Source organism: Gadus chalcogrammus, chromosome 9 (genome assembly GCF_026213295.1).
Source record: "Gadus chalcogrammus isolate NIFS_2021 chromosome 9, NIFS_Gcha_1.0, whole genome shotgun sequence".
NCBI lineage: Eukaryota > Metazoa > Chordata > Actinopteri > Gadiformes > Gadidae > Gadus > Gadus chalcogrammus.
In genome coordinates, this window is record NC_079420.1 from 7,337,178 (window position 1) to 7,355,069 (window position 17,892).

At 50.0% G+C, this 17,892-nt stretch overlaps 1 protein-coding gene across 1 annotated transcript in view; it reads right to left on the reverse strand.

Annotated features, from left to right (window-relative positions):
• Positions 1-17,892, reverse strand: part of LOC130389087 (neuronal cell adhesion molecule-like) — a 28,008-nt gene that overhangs the window by 7,532 nt on the left and 2,584 nt on the right. The window contains exons 2-22 of the mRNA XM_056598751.1: positions 17,692-17,814; positions 17,141-17,311; positions 16,280-16,336; positions 14,983-15,094; positions 14,309-14,493; positions 13,481-13,615; positions 12,202-12,348; positions 11,647-11,758; positions 10,908-11,074; positions 10,331-10,478; positions 9,767-9,891; positions 8,126-8,227; positions 7,360-7,557; positions 6,647-6,717; positions 6,009-6,132; positions 4,879-4,967; positions 4,270-4,474; positions 3,740-3,862; positions 2,937-3,113; positions 1,343-1,402; positions 324-446 (exon numbers count right to left, since the gene is read on the reverse strand). Coding sequence (XP_056454726.1) covers positions 324-446; positions 1,343-1,402; positions 2,937-3,113; positions 3,740-3,862; positions 4,270-4,474; positions 4,879-4,967; positions 6,009-6,132; positions 6,647-6,717; positions 7,360-7,557; positions 8,126-8,227; positions 9,767-9,891; positions 10,331-10,478; positions 10,908-11,074; positions 11,647-11,758; positions 12,202-12,348; positions 13,481-13,615; positions 14,309-14,493; positions 14,983-15,094; positions 16,280-16,336; positions 17,141-17,311; positions 17,692-17,814 — 2,754 coding nt within the window. The remainder of the gene's footprint in view (positions 1-323; positions 447-1,342; positions 1,403-2,936; positions 3,114-3,739; positions 3,863-4,269; positions 4,475-4,878; positions 4,968-6,008; positions 6,133-6,646; positions 6,718-7,359; positions 7,558-8,125; positions 8,228-9,766; positions 9,892-10,330; positions 10,479-10,907; positions 11,075-11,646; positions 11,759-12,201; positions 12,349-13,480; positions 13,616-14,308; positions 14,494-14,982; positions 15,095-16,279; positions 16,337-17,140; positions 17,312-17,691; positions 17,815-17,892) is intronic.

Below are 17,892 nucleotides of genomic sequence, written 5' to 3' on the forward strand. Positions count from 1 at the left end.
GGGGTGAGAGAACCATACTACCAGTTATTAATTTTTATTTTTTTCTTTACTTTACCGCAGGTGGGATTCACAAAAATAACTTTATCAAAAATCAATTGCAACACCCAAACCAATGTGTGTGCTGCTTCACCTGATTAGTGTTCCATTTGAGGTGATGGCGGGAAATTAGCAATTAACAATCTGGCTGCCAGCCCGGAGGTCGCGTTGAGCCAACGTCAACACGACCAATTTGTTCCACACCTGCGCACGCCAAAAAAGATAGGAGTAGGAGTCTCTTGCCCGCTCGGTAGAGCCAGCCGCTCAAGTGGAATGGAGTTGCTTACTGTTTTTCAACACGTATTCTAGATACACTTTTCTCTCCGGGCCCGAGTATTCCCAACTGATCACAGGGCCTTCCACGCCCGGCACGGAGCTAACGTTCCCAAACGACGGGGCCACAGACGCCACTGTGCACACAAAGAGGGGGGGAAAAGGCACAACAAAGCTCACCGTCGCGTCCCTCAAGGTCAGGTCGATCACATGCCACAGAGACGACTCCTTGGTTAGATCTATGAACCTCACAGCTCTTCTAAAAAACGGTTAGAAATCTGCAGTTTTAAAAGTATCGTCTATTAAATAGCAACGACGTCTTTGGAGTTACAATAAGGAAGATTGCTTTTCGTGCACCTTTCGTGCATTTGAGCCACATTTCAGAACTTCAGCAATGTTATGATGGTATTGTATGATGATATAATTCCAGTGGAGGTTCTTCACAAAGCTACATTTAGAATGACCAAATGCCATCTTCCTTGACAGAGGTATTCAAATATATGCCGCAAAAAGGTTTGAAATATAAGATAAACACAATTGACAATGTACCTCCATCAGGCAATAAATGTTGTAGTTCAATCAAAATGTAGTGCAGCTATAGCTGCGAGGGAGTTGGCCAATAGCTTTACAAACGGTGAAGCCATCATGACAGACGATCCGAGGACAGACAGCAGCCTCAGTACAGGCCAGCATCACTCAACACGTTGTCACACCGTATCCATCACTGTCATGGATTATGGGCCAGGCCCCACGGTGTGATGGCAGTACAAAATAGCAATGTACACGGTAAACACTCCTGAAATTCTGAAATGTAACCTTGCTCATGCGGGATTCCCTACACCAATAGATAACTCTCCAAAGAACAGCTACAGCTGGTAACCAAATTAAGCTTGATCGCATTTGCAGGGAAGAAGATTTGCAAGAAGATCCAAGCAGAGATCAAATCTATCAAAATGACTACTACATGTCACTCAAGCCCTTCGAGAAGCTAACGAGGTGGACACGACACAACGGTTCGTATTAACGTCTGTACCCTTGCGGATGGGAAGGCGGGGAGGAGACGGTGCAATGGGATGAGAGGCTTGGATAATTCCTGAAACAACACAGAGAAACGGTAAAGACCTCAAGGCACACACACACACACACAACCACACACACACACGCACACGTTCACACGAGCACACAAAAACAGAGACAGAGCAAGACGCAGACACGCATAAACAGCAGCCAGGTGGATACAGCGCGTAGCACAGTGGAGGTTATACATAAGCTTGAAGTGTGTTCACTGGCATGCCAAGCCAAACATCTCCAGCCATGCATTGATCAGCAGCATCACTGAGCAGCAGCCCTCACACAGAGGGAGAGGGAGAGAGCGGGAAGTCTTACAAAATACAGCATCAAAGTATGGTCAATAATAAAGTGTTATCATCGAATGCTATGTGGTCATTTGGCAAAAAAGGCTTTAGCAAAAGCGGCTTATGGTGAATTTGGATACCTGCCCGTCAAAGTTAATGACTTGCATCTGAATTCACAATGAATTCAGACGCCTGCTTTTCATATTAATGACATGCACCTGATCCTCATATGAATGACATGTTTCTGTATTCAGATACCTGTCATTCATGTGTGGAGCAGGTATCTAAATTCACTGCGGATTCAGATGCCTGCTTCTCATATGAATGACTTGCACCTGCTACTCATATTAATGACAAGAATCTGGGTGTGAATTCACAGTGAATTCAGATACATGTCGTTCATATGAGAAGCAGGTTGCATGTCGTTGAAGGATGCCTTCAGGATGGGCTGTGGACCCGGGGGATCGAACCAAGTACCTTTCGGCTTGGAGTCGAACCCCCTTAGCCAAAACACTACCCCCCTGCCCCCATCACACATCTGAGACACCCCCTCCGTTGCTTCATCAATGTGCTGCCTCATTATCAAAGGTCTGCATGAAGCGACGCGGAGACAGATGGGGAGGCTGGGGTTCGCTGAGGAGGACATGCTGAATGTATTCAGGATGGTAAAAATCATGCACATTTATAATGGCTACCATCGGTACCTGAGTTGTCATCTATCTGATGAGGCATAAACGCTTGTGTAGAGAAATGGGTCAGAGAGACACATGTCAGGCAACAGTAGAGTATGGAGTTGTCGTTTTTTCATTAAAGTTGTTTCGTTAGGAAGTCGATAAGGGCTGTAGAGGCGTCAAGCATTGCTTCATTTCACAGTGTTTGAGTCCAATCTTTGTGACGTGTGCAGTGAATCACGATAAACTGGGTCACCAGATTTGACGTGTGCAGAGTCATGTGTTATGTCATGCTGTGCAAAATAAATGCACATTGTATAAGATCACACGCTAGGGGCACGTCAATGGGCACGATGTACATTATGAAGCACGTACAAGATAAGACATTGTGAAGAAAGGGTCCCACGACAAACAATCCACGGAGAACGCGACCGACAGTCCCCGTGGATTTTGTGGGATCCTTCAAATCCGATCTAGCAACGGTATCTCCCGGAATATGAATCTCCGGAATATACATATCTCACATAAACATCTGAGAAATGTTCTTATTGAAGTATTTCGGTGGGGGTCATCCACTGTAGGGGGGGGTCACCCGGCTTACCTTCGTCCATGATCGTGACAGCCTCCTGTGGGATGGCGGGTCCAGCCCCCTTGGCTGTTTTGGCGCTCAAATAGAACTTGTAGCGCGTGCTGTACTTGAGGTGGGGCAGGGTGACGTTGGTCTCGTTGGGGCCCAGGGACAGCTCCTTGGCTGGGCCTGGCTCGTTGGAGCTATTGACTGGAGGAACCAGGAGAAGCCAGGGTGAACCAGGCCAGAGGAGGGCGGGAGGGGGGTGCGGGGGATAGGGGAGCAGGAGGGGTGGAAACGAAAGGTGGGGAGTTGGGGGCGATGGTAGTGATGGGATGGGCGAGAAAAGAAAAGTGGGATCCGTAGCCGGGGAAAGTAGCGAGATGGGGCGGGTGTGGGGGTCGGGTGGGGGTTAGATGGTGGGTGATGAGACCAAAGGGGATTAAAGTCAGAGGTTAGGGGATTTAGTAAAACGGGAGAGGTTGGAGTGGAGGAAGTGGCACAGGGGCGCAGGGTTAATATGTACCATCGTACCCGGGAGGAGGAGTACACGTACGGAACGCCTACGCCTGTTTAACGGAACAAGCTCCCCGTGTTTTTTTCCCCGTGGTTCTTATTACGAGCGGTTAAGCCATTCCCAACGGGATGCCCGGAACACCACCAGACCTACATACTAGACTGATGAATTCAGACGTGGAGTCACGGCTCGGCGGTTATGCGGATGTCCCATTTAAGCGCGGTGCCATTATTAATATTGCTGTGCAAATGAGACCTTCGACTCCCGTTACGAAGTGGATTAATCCGGTCTAATCCGGTCTGATGTTGTGACGTCATACCTGGCTGGTAGGTGAGGGTGTAGCCGGTGAGCCGGCCGTTCTGGTCCTTGGGGGGACCCCACTCAAGGGTCAGGGAGTCGAGGCCCGGATCTGACACCGTCAGGAACGACGGGATGCCGGGGACTGCGGGGGGGGAACAAGGAGCACTGTGTCAGGCTCACTGCGTTACGCTGTCTGTCTCACCCACAGACTCGTGGAGGAGGACAGCAGTGCTGACAGGAGACAGCAAGGGCTAGGAGGAGAGAGACGCGTGGGTATTTATAGACGGAGATCGTAGAAAAACAGAGACGGAAAAAGATTGAAAGGGGGAGAAGAGAGAAGAAAGACAGAAAGAGAGACGAAATGTAACAGAACAAATCCAACGACGTTTCAAAAGTATAGAGAAAGATCCTAGCGAGACATCAATTGTTCACATCGACCTAGAAACCAAAACAACAACAACAACAACAACGACAATGACAACAACCGCGAAGGAACCATAGCACAGACATCTCCCCCCCACGCCCGCACGGCTCCCCAGCGCTACCCACCTCCTTCGGGGGTCTCAAACGTCTGGCTGGGGCTAGGCGGGCCCTCTCCCTTGCCGTTGTACACGCGCACGTTGAGCGAGTAGTGGCTGGAGGGCTTCAGCCCGGGCACCATGCCGTGGGTGTGGTTCCCGCTGAAGTCCAGGATCTGCTTCTCCACGTGGCGGGGGTTGTGCTTGTGGAGGCTGAGCTCCCTCCAGTAGTACACCTGGTGGTCGAAACGGTTGGTTCAGCTCATGTACATTAAATCCCCACGATGATGCGTTTTTTACACGGTCCTCAGGTAGAACAGCAAAACAGCACTGTCAACGAATTAGAATATCTAATTATCTTCAAGTCTTCAAAGTTATGTTGGGAATCCTCTTGAGGTTACCAAGTTGTGTGTGTGTGTGTGTGTGTGTGTGTGTGTGTGTGTGTGTGTGTGTGTGTGTGTGTGTGTGTGTGTGTGTGTGTGTTGTGTGGTGTGGTGTGTGTGTGTGTTTGGATGGGGGCCTAGATGAGTTGTTGGTGGTGGATGTGCCTGTGTGGGTGTGCGGGTGCCGTTGGCGTGTGGCAATGTCTTCTTAGTGCCCCTCAACTATCGTACCCCCTCAGGTGCTCCCAGACTCGGACCTTGAGGACCCCTGGTGTGTCCCAGTGCACCTCTACCAGCGTGCTGTTCAACACCAGGACCTGGGTGTTGTCTGGAGCCGCCACTGGCACTGGGGGACACAGCGTTCACACCACAGCATTAACTCAATACATTTAGAAGTAAAGATAGATCTGTAGATATAGATATGTCCTATATCTGCCCATAGCTAACAGACCAAATAGTTAGATGTATAGATATGTTGTATAAAATCCTGGCCAAGACCATAGCATCAACACACTGGATAACGATAACGATAACGATATAGATATAAATAGATATAGCTATAGATAGGTCCTTATAGATCCTGGACCAGACCATAGCATTAACACACTGGATATATCGATAAAATAAGTTTACAGTCAATATAGTGTGGCAACCCGTCTCTGGCACAGCACCCCTGGAGGCCAAGGGGGCAGGTTGTGGAGGCGGTGTACCACAGATTTCCGATAGATGGCACCAGTAAGAACATCGGTGCCAATCAGTGAGATGCGGAGCACCTGAGGAGCAGGTGGGAAGCATGCTTTAAAAAGCATGCTTCCACACTCATTCAGGGCTCTCCTGGTTCGCGTGTACGGAGAGACCAGTCTTGTGGGTGATGTGCTTCCACCCGGAGGAAATAGACAATTGATTCCTCCAAAGCTGGGTTTTGTTTGCTCAGTTTGATATATGATTTAATAAAAGTGCCATTTTGGCTTGAAGTAAGCTTCAGTTGGTGTGCTGATTGGAAGGAGGCGGCTCATTCACCAAGCCGGGTTGCCACAATAGACATCTCATCCTCCATCCCGCACAAATACCTCGCCCATACAACTGCGTTTTTTCTTTTTCAATATTTTGTTTTATGCATACCCTAATTTGTCTGATGCTACTCGGGCGCATTAGTTTACTTGAGGGACTTTATCCGATAATAAAGTATGCATCACAAATCAACACTATATTTTATCTTTTTTAAATTAAGGTATCCTTGAACGGTATTCACGCAGACTCACAGTCCTCTCCTCCTGGTCCCCTCGCGCCCGGCAGCTCGTGCCGCTGCCCGAGCTCTTCTTCACGTGCCTCGCAACCTTCAGCTCGTAGGCGGGAGAAGGTGGTCTGTGCCCGACTACCCACTAACACTTTGGGACGTTGGCCACACCACCGTAGGTCCACGTCCGTGTCACACGTCCTTCAGCCCCCTCCACCATCACCTTTGTAGCTTCAGCATCGGTCCGTCGCCCTGGAGATCCCCCCTCAGTGGGCTTGAAGAAGACACAGAGAACACAGATGTCACGTTCGAGCCTCCACTAAATTAAGAATGAGCTCTCCGACTGCAAGATTGGGACGCCTATAGCTGAATGTAAATGGTCAATGGACTGCATTTATAATGCGCTTTTTAATCCAGTGGCCAGTGGTTATTGATTAACATTCACCCATGGAGGCGTCAACCACGCAAGGCAACGGCCGGCTCGTTCGAGAGCGATCAGGGTTAGGGGTCCCACTCAGGGACACCTCCACACACTCCACAAGGCTTTTCTTTACATGAAGTCCCTTCTCTATGGCGCAAGGCCGGACCCCTTTGGTTGGCCACTGATGTCTGGATCCCATCGTTCCAGTCATCACATCAGTGTTGTCCAAAACCACCACATGACAACGGCATACGTGTCCACTCGGTGTCCACTTCACTACAGTCAAGGTTTTTTTATGATTTCTGTGCGCAATGGTCAACAATCAAACAGTGAGGAGAAAGCAGTGTCTGCAAAGGGCTTTTCTTGCCTTCCACGATATGACCAGGTTGTTGTGTTCAGTGCCAGATCCGTGTACTCCAGTCGGGTTTTCGTCGGGAGCTGGGAAGAAAAAAATGAAACACATGACTCAGCACTAGATTTCCTCCCAGAGTGTTGCTGAGGAGCCGTAACTTGATTCCCTGTTGTCGACATAAAAATGTAGTACACATTTAGTCATTAGCCAATCAGCCGACGCTTTCAGCCGGAGAGACTTTCAAGTCAGGCTGAGAACAACCGAAAGCATTCAATCGATATCGGAAATGCAAAGCGGTTCAAAACAAACCCGACCAGATATTAAGAGCAGCAGCAGCAGCAGCAGCAGTCGGGCGAAAGTGAGCCAGTGACACACAACAACAGCGCTTTTAGGAACAGACAGGTCTGTTAAGGGGCTCCCAGTAGCCAAGAGCCTTCGGGTGGATTTCAGCTGTTCAATATTTCACCACGGTATGAAATATTTACAGCCCATTCAATAGCACCGGTCTGCATCACAGCGAGCACTCTATCACAAAAGACATCTTTCAATATATTTCACCCCAAAACGTCGAAAGACGTCTCGCTTCGGATCGGATATCTCAAGCGTGGAATACATCTTTCTTTTTTAAAGCGCGCCAGCGATGCAGGGATGAGTACCAGTCCCACCAATAACAGCGGCGGCTGTGTGTTGCAAATGTGTGCAGCTGAGCAAGGCTGCAGCGTACTCACATGCAGCCTCCGTCTTGTACATCCTGGAGGGGCCGCTGGGACGGCTGAGCCCCACTGCGTTCAGCGCCAGCACCCTGAAGGTGTAGTGGGCGTAGGGGGACAGCAGGAGGTTGGCGGTGGTCCGAGTGCCCGCCGCCTCCGTCAGGTTGTGCCAGTGTCCGCGGTGGTGGAGAGAGTCCTCGTACTGGATCAGGAACTCTGACAACCCGGGAGAAGACGTTTTAACATCCGGTGATTCTATCCATCACATGGGTGTCTTAATTCTTAGATATATTTCCTTGGTTTTCTTTCATATTTCCTCCATATTTCTCTCAATCCCTGATTGGAAAATTTGCATCGTATTGGATTAAATATCCTCTCTAAAGGAAGATCCTGTTTTCTAGGTGTTTATATGATACAACTAAAGCGCTTTGAGCTATTGCACAAACATGATTACGTAGCACTCGTCGGAGTGCTCACATTGTAAGTAGGTGTCACTCAGTCTGACTAATTGAACACTTTCAGTTTGTTTGCTCAACTGTGAGCAAACAAAATTAAAATAAACACTATGTCCACGTTCTATATATGCAAACACGACAGTACAGTCTTCAGTGAGTGAGTTATGGGCCCTACTGAAAAACACTCACGCATACGCCATCATCATTAACGTAGCGTTAGGGACAGACTAACACAAACACACTCACTCGCACGTACTTACACTCACACTCATGCACACACACACACACACACACACACACACACACAAACACACAGCGGGGAGGCGTACTCTCGATGGGGGAGTTGTTCTCATCTCCTGGCGTCCAGGTGAGCTGCACGCTCCTCTCCTTCTTGTCTGTGAGCTCCAGGTCCGTGGGCGGATCCGGGCGCTCTGGAGAGGAAATACAAACACAACCAAACCTTTAGCCGGCTAGCCCGCACAGTCAGACAGGGAGCTTCCCAAAAAGCACAAGCACACGTACACACGGTGCACGACGAGTATCATGCAATGCCACGGATGGACCCGCAAAAAATAAAAAGGAAAGTGCGGGGAATCTGGTGAGGGAGGGGTACGTCAGTTAACTCGGAACGTCTCTGATCGGTCCTAACCCCGTAGAACTGGTGCTGCGTGGTTCAACCATCAACCATCTCAGAGTGCAGGCTGGTTACTTCTACGCATGCTTTATACGTTTGGAACTCCCAGAACGGCCAAGTCGGACTGTAACGGTATGGTAATCGGGAATGTAATAATTGACTTCAAAGTATCACATGCATATGAAAACATCTCCAAAATGGTCCCCTGAGATGATGCTGGGGTGAGGTGTGAGTCAGAGAGCTCGGTAGATCAGCTGAATCATCACTTTCAAATGATCCCATATGATGGGACGATTATGGTAAAACGCTGGGTTTAAAAAAACGTCAATCTTCACATTCCAAACGCAGCTCAAAAATAACTGCCAGCCAGCTCCATCATATCATAATTTAGACTCTCATATCTGGGATATCCAGCAGTATAACTATGTTATAGCACGACTTCTGGGGGAGAGGATGAATCCTCAGAAGGGTTTTTTAATAAGTCTGTTTCTACGTGGGCCAGTCGACACTGTTGATTTGAAACCTTTCCAGACCCTTTCTCTAAGAAGGTAGTTGTACGGACAGGAGGTTGTAGCTCTTTAGCCTTAGTGGGAACCGTTTTCTAGTGCAGTCCGAGTTAGCCCTGCTTCAGAAACACGATTGGTCAAAACAAAAGCAAAAGAAAGTGAAACTCCCCTATTCACCCAGATTTGAGCTAGTCTGCTATCAGACGTGAGATGATTCATTTGTTAGACTACAATGAATATGATGAATTGCACTGTTCAGAAACGAAGACAAAAAATGACAAAATAAAACACAATGCCCAACACTTGATCACAGTCACATGACATTACGATACATATCCCATGCCATCCCGTGCCATGCTATCACCAACAGGTCTAGACAACCAGACCGGCACCCAGCCACATCTGGATGCCCATCGCGTGACACGGGGCGCTTTACCGTAGACAACAGCAGGAGTGGGCTCGGCCTCTACCGCACAGGAAGGCGTAATGTGCAAAGGATGGGAAGCGAACAAGGGTTTAGTCATAGTCAACCGTTTTTTCTAGGAAGACAACAATGAAATATTCATCCACGGCGATAATAATCGCCCTCCCCGGATCCGCTCAGAGTCTCCAAAACCCTGACCGAGCCTGGAGGCAATTAACCTTGATGAGGCTCGGAGACGCATCCTGGAGGTGAGCGAGACGGCGGACAAACACACTTAGCGGCTCACCGGAGGCTGAGAAGGTTAGTTGTCGGGAGGGAATAAAGTATTCATGAAGTTGTTGGAGGAGGAATAGGTATACAGAGCCTCCCGGTCTAGCTGGGGGCGGGCGTGGGCCGGGGTACGTACCGACGACAGAGAGCTCAGCGCTGGCCGAGTCGTGGTCCAGGGTGGTGTTCATGATGCAGGTGTAGACGCCCTCATCACCCTCCGTCACCTCCGCGATGGTCAGGGTGTCCGAGTCCACGATGAACCTGTTTGAACCGGAAGGACGTTAGCAAAATAGGGACAACAGGGTCAGTCCAGATCTGTTGCGTATACATTCTGGATACACAGTAAATATATCCATTATCCTGCATTTACCTTCTGGGATTAATAAAGTGAATTAATTAAATGAAATATGTTTGAAGAAAAATACTGCTATAGTCAGTAATAAACGTTTTGATTGTGATGACATCGGAACTGTGCATCCACATTAATATAAAAACATGAATTAATATGAAACAAAGTGAGAACCGGCCCCAAGTTCAGCCAATCAGAAACAAGCGGTTAAATAAGCGATTTCTTTGTTCCAACTGCTTTATTTCACTGTTCGGTCAGGCGCTCTTTAAAACCACATTGAAGAATAAAGTATGTTTGAAGATGCTGTAACAGAAGAGCATTTGCTCGGGGAAGCACAGGAAGGTAGCCGACCTTTCATCGTCGGGCAGCTCGTCGTTGTCTTTAAGCCAGGTCATGGTGGGGAGAAGCGAGGGGTCGTGGGCCACCTTGCACTCAAACACCGCCGACATGCCCCTCTGCACCACCTTGTACTCGGGCTGTCTCATGATGCGGGTCGGATCTGGCGGAGAGGGGGTCGGAGGTGATTCGCCACGGATTACATTTCAGAAGATCATTTCGTTTCTAGGGTTCAATTGTAATACAGGCTGATCGTATTTCTCCAACATCGGAAACCAGACACAGAGTACAACACACCTAAGGGGAAGTTTGTAGAGACAAGAGGGCATTCAGAGCAGCTCAAAACAAAAAAGATATGGCCAAAAAGGGCAAAAATATCCAAGGTTTACCCCGGAGGCACCAAAATAACAAAAACCAAAAACTCGCAAATATCTACAAAAAAACAACAACCGAGAGTTAATACAACTAGAAATGCATAACCTGAATAGTGGTGCATTTGTAATATTGGCAAAGATTGCCGTAGGATCCTAATCGGGAGCTACATGCTAACAAACAATCTATGTGCTTCGATAGACAAGTCTGTGTTGCTCACCTTTGACCTCCAGGTAGACGTGGTTCTCGTAGGTGCCCAGGGAGTTGCGGGCCACGCAGGTGTACTTCCCACTGTAGAGGGCCTGCGCCACGTGGAGCTCCAGGGTCCCGTTGTCGTGGATCACGTACGGCTCCCCGTCCAGGGTGCTGGAGCTGCCGTCTTTGAACCTGAAAGTCAAGCAGGACAGGGGAGTCTGAGTCTGTGCACCAGTGGGAGGGGAGTTAGCCCGACACCAGTAGGCCAGTCTCTGAATCAGTGATGGGAGTTGCATACAAGGTCTTGTGAGGGACTTAACACAATAGATTAATAGATGGATTTGATAAAACGAAATAAAGACAAATACGAGACCCTCGACGGACATAATAGGCAAGTGTGGGAGTATGTGAAGACAGTGAATTTGAAATGGAACGAGAGAGTCCTATAAAGTGCACAGGAGGGTAGATCTGCATGCTATTAATTAATATCAAGAACGAATGGACATGGTTATTAGAGTTCCTCAAAATAAATAATCATAAATGTATGCAAATAGAAAACACGTACTGTTCCTTTAAATATACACATTCAAACTTGGAAGAGGATTATCATTCAGTCTGAATAAAGCACACACAAGCAAACATCGACGCGTCCGTCGACTTACGGCACGTCCACCGTTTCAAATACCGCCGGGGCGACAGTATTTGATGTTTGTTTGATATCAAGTTTCTTTGATATTAAGGTGGTTTGATATCGGCAGACTCACCACGTGATCTTGGGGATGGGGGAGCCGAAAGAGGCGCAGTCCATCAGAGCGCGGTGGTGTCTGATCACCTGGTACACCTTCTCTGCCTTGGTCAGCACCCTGGGGGGCTCGGCTGGGGGGGGGGGAAGAAGCACAAGCCTTTTACAGACAGCACCCAGCTGTGCGGACACACCAAACCTCCTAAAATCAATGCGATCAAGAGCATCATTTACATGCAGGCCCTACACGTAAATGATGCTCTTGATCGCATCTTTGGATCAAAACGTCTGATTTAGCAGACGCTTTTATCCAAAGACACTTACAATAAGTGCAATAAGTACAAACAACAATATATCGCTGTTGGTACAGTAGATATCATCGTATAAACAAGTGCCAAGCATTTACAATGGCTTTGTGACCCAGTCCCCGAATACAACAACGATAGCTAGGATAAGACGCTACGCAATGCTAAGTAATATTTTCTTGAAGAGCCATCAGAGCCAGGGAGCGGGGAGGGAGAGGTGTATGTTTGTGAGGGGATGGGTCCCTCTGTGCTTTCCCGGAGCCCCGACTCACAGAGCACGTTGACGAAGGCGTTGGCCAGCAGGTAGCCGTACTCGTTGGACACGTTGCACTGGTACACGGCGCTGGCGCCCGGCTGCACCTCTGTGAAGATGACCGAGTCGTCCTCCACCCGCCGGCTGGGGTCGTCGTCGATGGAGTCTGGGCGGACGAGGAGGAGGGTGGAGGAGAGAGGAAGAGAAGGAGGAGAAGCGGGAGAAGGGGGAGAAGGAGGAGAAAGAGCAGGAGAAGGAGAAGGGGGAGAAGGGGGAGAAGGGGGAGAAGGGGGAGGAGGGGGAGAAGGAGGAGGAGGAGGAGAAGGAGGAGATGGGGGAGATGGAGGAGAAGGGGGAGAAGAGGGGAGGGAGGGGGAGAAGGGGGAGAAGCAGAAGGGGGAGAAGGAGGAGGAGGGGGAGAAGGGGGAGAGGAGGGAGGAGGGGGGAGAAGGAGGAAGGAGGAAGGCGAAGGAGGAGAAAGGAGGAGATGGGGACCAAGATGGAGGAGAAGGAGGAGAAGGGGGGGAGAAGGGGGGGAGAAGGAGGAGAAGGGGGGAGAGGGGGAGAAGGAGGAGGAGGAGGCGAAGGAGGAGAAGGAGGAGATGGGGGAGATGGAGGAGAAGGAGGAGAAGGGGGAGAAGGGGGAGAAGGAGAAGAAGGGGGAGAAGGAGGGGGAGAAGGAGGAGAAGGAGGAGAAGGAGGAGAAGGGGGAGTTGTTTGATGTTAGTTAAGTTAGGTACGAGGAATCCTTGAGACAGAAAATGTGGGCGTCAAAGGCAAAAATACAGGACAGCCACAGCAATATAGTTGGAAAAGAGTTACAATTTTTATTTTATTTTTAATAATAGAAATTCTATACAAATAAGAATATGAAAATAACTACTAAATACAGCAAAAATATATCGACATAACTGGTATAAAAACATGTCGAAGCTGACGTTCTGACAAGCAAAGACATTTTTTTGGGGGGGGAGAGGGGGAGAGGGGGAGAGAGAAGAGAGAAGGGTAGAGGAGGGGGAGAGGGAAGAGAGAAGGGTAGAGGAGGGGGAGAGGGGGAGAGGAGGTGAGAGAAGAGAGAAGGGTAGAGGAGAGGCAGAAGGGGATGGGAGGAGAGTAGGAGGGAGAGGGGGAGAGGGAGGGAGAAGGGGACAGGAGGAGAGTAGGGGGGAGAGGGGGAGGGGGAGGGAGAAGGGGACGGGAGGAGAGTAGGGGGGTGAGGGGGAGAGGGAGGGAGAAGGGGACGGGAGGAGAGTAGGGGGGAGAGGGGGAGGTTGTGTTGAACAGGTGGGTTCACTTACTCTCCACGGGGATGCCGTTCATGGACCAGGCGATGGAGGGCTTGGGGGTGCCGCTGGCTCGGCAGGTGAGCACCCCGGTCTCCCTGGGAGCCAGCACCAGGTTACGAGGCGGGCCGCTGATCCAGTATGGAGCAGCTGGAAGCAGGGCGCAGCGCGGCGGCGGCAGGTGGAGAGTGGGAGAATTAATCATACAGAACACGCTACAGAGCCCTGCTGTCTGCCCCGCGCATAAATCAATTACACAGTGGGTGAAGAGAGAGAGAGAGACAGAGAGAGAGACAGAGAGAGAGATAGAGAGAGAGGGAGAGAGACAGAGACAGGGAGAGAGACAGAGACAGAGAGAGAGACAGGAAGAGAGAGAGAGAGGAGAGAGAGAGAGAGAGAGAGAGAGAGAGAGAGAGAGAGAGAGAGAGAGAGAGACAGAGAGAGAGAGACAGAGAGAGAGGAGCAGAGAGAGAGAGGAGAGAGGAACACAGAGCATCACAGAGAGAGAGGAGAGAGACGAGGCAGAGATAAGAGAGAGAGAGGAGAGAGAGAGATAGAGAGAGTAAGCCGTAGACGATGCTGAGAACAGACAGAGACAAGACAGAGACAGAGACAGAGACAGAGAGAGAGAGAGAGAGAGGGAGAGAGAGAGAGAGAGAGTAGAGGAGAGAGCAGAGAGAGAGAGAGAGAGAGAGAGAAGAGAGAGAGAGAGAGAGAGAGAGAGAGAGAGCAAGATGAGTGCTGCGGACCCGAGAAGAGAGCGATAAACTAGAGAGCCAGAGACACGCACGGGGCAGGTGCTCTTCTCCCGCGTGCGTGTGCGCGCTCCACCACGTCACCCACCTCTGACGGTGACCCGGATGTTGTGGTGGGCGGAGCCCAGCTGGTTCTTGGCGGAGCAGCGGTACTCCCCGGCGTCCGACTCGGACACGTTGACGATGGACATCGTCTTCTGGTGGTGCAGGAAGGAGGTGCGCTTGGTCGGGAGATCTCCGCCCACTTTGGTCCACGACACCTGGGGAGTGGGCCTGCAGCCAGGGTCCAAGAGGAGAGGAGAGGAGGGGGAGGGAAGGGAGGGAAAGGAGGGAGGGAGGGAGGGAGGGAGGGAGGGAGGGAAGGGAGGGAGGGGGAGGAGGGGGAGGAGTAGGGGGGAGGGAGGGAGGGAGGGAGAAAAGGAGGCAGGAGGAGTGGGGGGGAGGGAGGGAGGGAGGGAGAAAGGGAGGCAGAAAGGCAAGGGATGGAGGAGTGAGGCAAGGGATGGAATGAGGGAGGGAGGGAGAAAAGGGAGAAAGGAAAGGATGGAATGAGGGCGGGAGGGAGGGAGAGAGGGAGGAAGGGGGTAAAGGAATGAGGGTGGTAATGAGGGGAGGCAGGGAGAGAGGGGAAGGGGGAAGGACGGAAAGGCGAGAAGCAGGGACACAAAGCAGTGGGTGTAAACAGAGAGCGGACACATAAACATGATTTACCCATGCGCGTGGGCATGGAGGTGAATACATGCATATATTTGTCTCACTCACAGGCCCTCGGCGATACACTCCAGCTCCAGGACCTGCCCCCGCAGGACCAGCTGAGTGCTGGACGCACCGGACGGGATGAGGAAGGTGGGCTTCCTGTCGTCCGCTGGGGCTTCTGTTTTTAAACACACACACACACACACACACACACACACACACACACACACACACACAGAGGCACGCACACAAGCACACGCGCACACACGCAGGCAGGCAGGCACGCAGGCCGGCAGGAAGGCAGCCACACACAAACACAGACACCCTTTGCTGTTTACTTTCCGGTTTCAGAAGCAATTTGCTTTACAAACAATTTGTTGAATGGCCATTATTGGCTTTGTGGGGTTTGTCTAAGACTGGGGATTTAAAAGAAATCTCTCACTTTGTCGCTGGATTTTCTGTGTAATAGCCTTTTTGTTAAAAGCAAATCAATTACTCTGACGGTTGCTGCTTCTGGGCTAATCAGGCAGAGCCAGACTAACTCCTTCTCACCAGCTCACAAAGGACCGATGAAACGTGACACCAAAAGGGGAGGGTTCATGGGACTCATGACCAATGACATCACGGGATTAGAGAGAACTCGTTTCCCCAGGTCTTGTAATCCTAAAGTGGGAGTTGCTTTGTTTCACCTGTTCCTCTGTGAGCCTGTGAGATAGCAGCATGGTCGAGCATCTGCAGGTTGACTCAGAACAGCGCAGCCTGTCTTCTGACAGAGCTGGTATTTTGATGTTTGGGAATTCCATCGCGTTGAACGCTCTGGTATGATGACTTGTTGAACATAGAATACATTGATGAAAACAATAACAAAAGAAAGAAAGGGGGACAAACACTTTTGGGAGACACGCAGGGAGGACTGGGATAATGATGACATGGCATTGTGTTTACAGCGGTTGTAGTTACAAGAGCATGAGATTTACGGAGCCAACGTCGACGGCAGCGGACAAGGAGACCGAAAGGGAGAGAGGAAATTAGCAGAGAATTGAGGAGGGTTGGAGGAGGATCAAAATGTGGGTATAATTGTTAGGTTAAAAGAAAAAGGGGACGTTTTTGGTGCTCTGCAAGGTGATTAGACTTATGCTAGGATAATATGTTAAAAGGTAAGGTGTGATCAGGTTGAAGCAAGTATCAGAGCGACTTCAACGAAGTGTGTTATCCGAAGGAATGAGACATTTGGGTTGGAGTTAATCTTGGTTGATGAGAGAGTCCGGGGAGAGGGTTAGACGAAGACGAGCCATTAGTGTTCGGGGTAGAAGCCGGGATTTCGCGGGAGGACGACTGGACACTAGGGGGTGCCAAAACTCACCACTAAATAAATCAGTCTCATTGTAAAAATCTGCCATTGTCTCATTGATTGCATCCACTGTAACACAACAGAAAATCAAACATGCCACAAGTTGAAATCAACACACAGAAAGACATCAAAAACACAAAAGTCCGGTGACTTTTAAACAATAAATATGACGAACCGCACACACACGTATTCATGTACACACAACCCCAGTCTGAGAATGCAGTGGATAGACTTTGCTGCGCCTGCTGGAAGGATAGCTCATAAATCAAGAATGGATGAGAAGGGTCTTTTGTGGGAGACTTGGGTGGTGCCTACTAAATCTTTACAAAAGCCCTGCGATGAATGGCTGCCTCACATAGAATACTCTAATGACGGCTTCTCTGACAATGTGTCTTTTCAGCGTGACAACAGCCACTTACGTCCGAGAGCATGCTAGCAGAAATGGAAAATCGCCGCATGTGTCCTGAACTGGGGTACTCTGTGCTGTTAACCTCGCTGTGCGCGACGCACACGTACGATAGCGCACGTGCCCACGCATGTGTCTCCACGGCGTGTTTGTTTTTCGGCTTGTGTGTTTTTTCCCGTTACTTTGTAGCCACGCTAAGATCGTTTTTGCTTGGTTAACTTGTTTCCGTCTCGAATGCTCTGCTCTCATAACATGCGTGGAGTCAGAAACACAAACAGATACAAAGATTTGCATCCCATCCACCCCACCGCCTACATACACCCACAGAGACACACACACACACACACACACACACACACACACACACACACACACACAACAACAACAACAACACACACAAAACAACCACACACAGACATGCACCAATACGCACACGTAAGCATGCACACACAGTCGCACACACTTACGGTTAAGGACTTTGACAGTGATGGGCTGCTTCTGCTGGATGGTCTGAGTGTGCGGGAAGCGCGCGTAGCAGATGTAGTCGCTCCTGGTGTCCTCCTTGCGGACGTTGGAGAAGTACAGATCTCCGTTGAGGGCCTGAGACACCCTGCTGTTCTGAGGGAGCCTCTGGAAGTCTGCCACACACACGCACACGCACACACACACACACACACACACACACACACACACACGCACACACGCACACACACACACACACACACACACACACACACACACAAAGAACCACACGTTTGTATAAGATATGGGTCAGGGTGGCACATTAATGAGGCTAAAGAAAGGAAAAATAGATGGATGTGGTGGATCTGTGATATCCCCCACAATGCCTCATGGTGTCTTGGAAAGCGCTGCATGCAATTAACTATTCTAATTAAGTATGTATTGATATTGATTCAAACACATTAGTACCCGGGTCTCCTCCCTGTGGTGTTGGTGGTGAAAGCCCTCACACTGATAATGTGCTGGAATGTGTTCTGATGTGTGCCATGAGTCTTACTGTTGTCCATCCAGAATATGACAGGAGGGGGCAGGCCCACAGGCGGCTGACACTGCAGCACCAGGGACACGCCCTCCTGGACCACGATTGGATCGATCTTCTCCTTGGACCACAAGGGGGACCCTGATTGGACAGAACAGAGCGGGAGGCGGGAGAGCGTGGAAATGAGTCAATTAGTTCCAAACGCACGCGGTTCTCAGG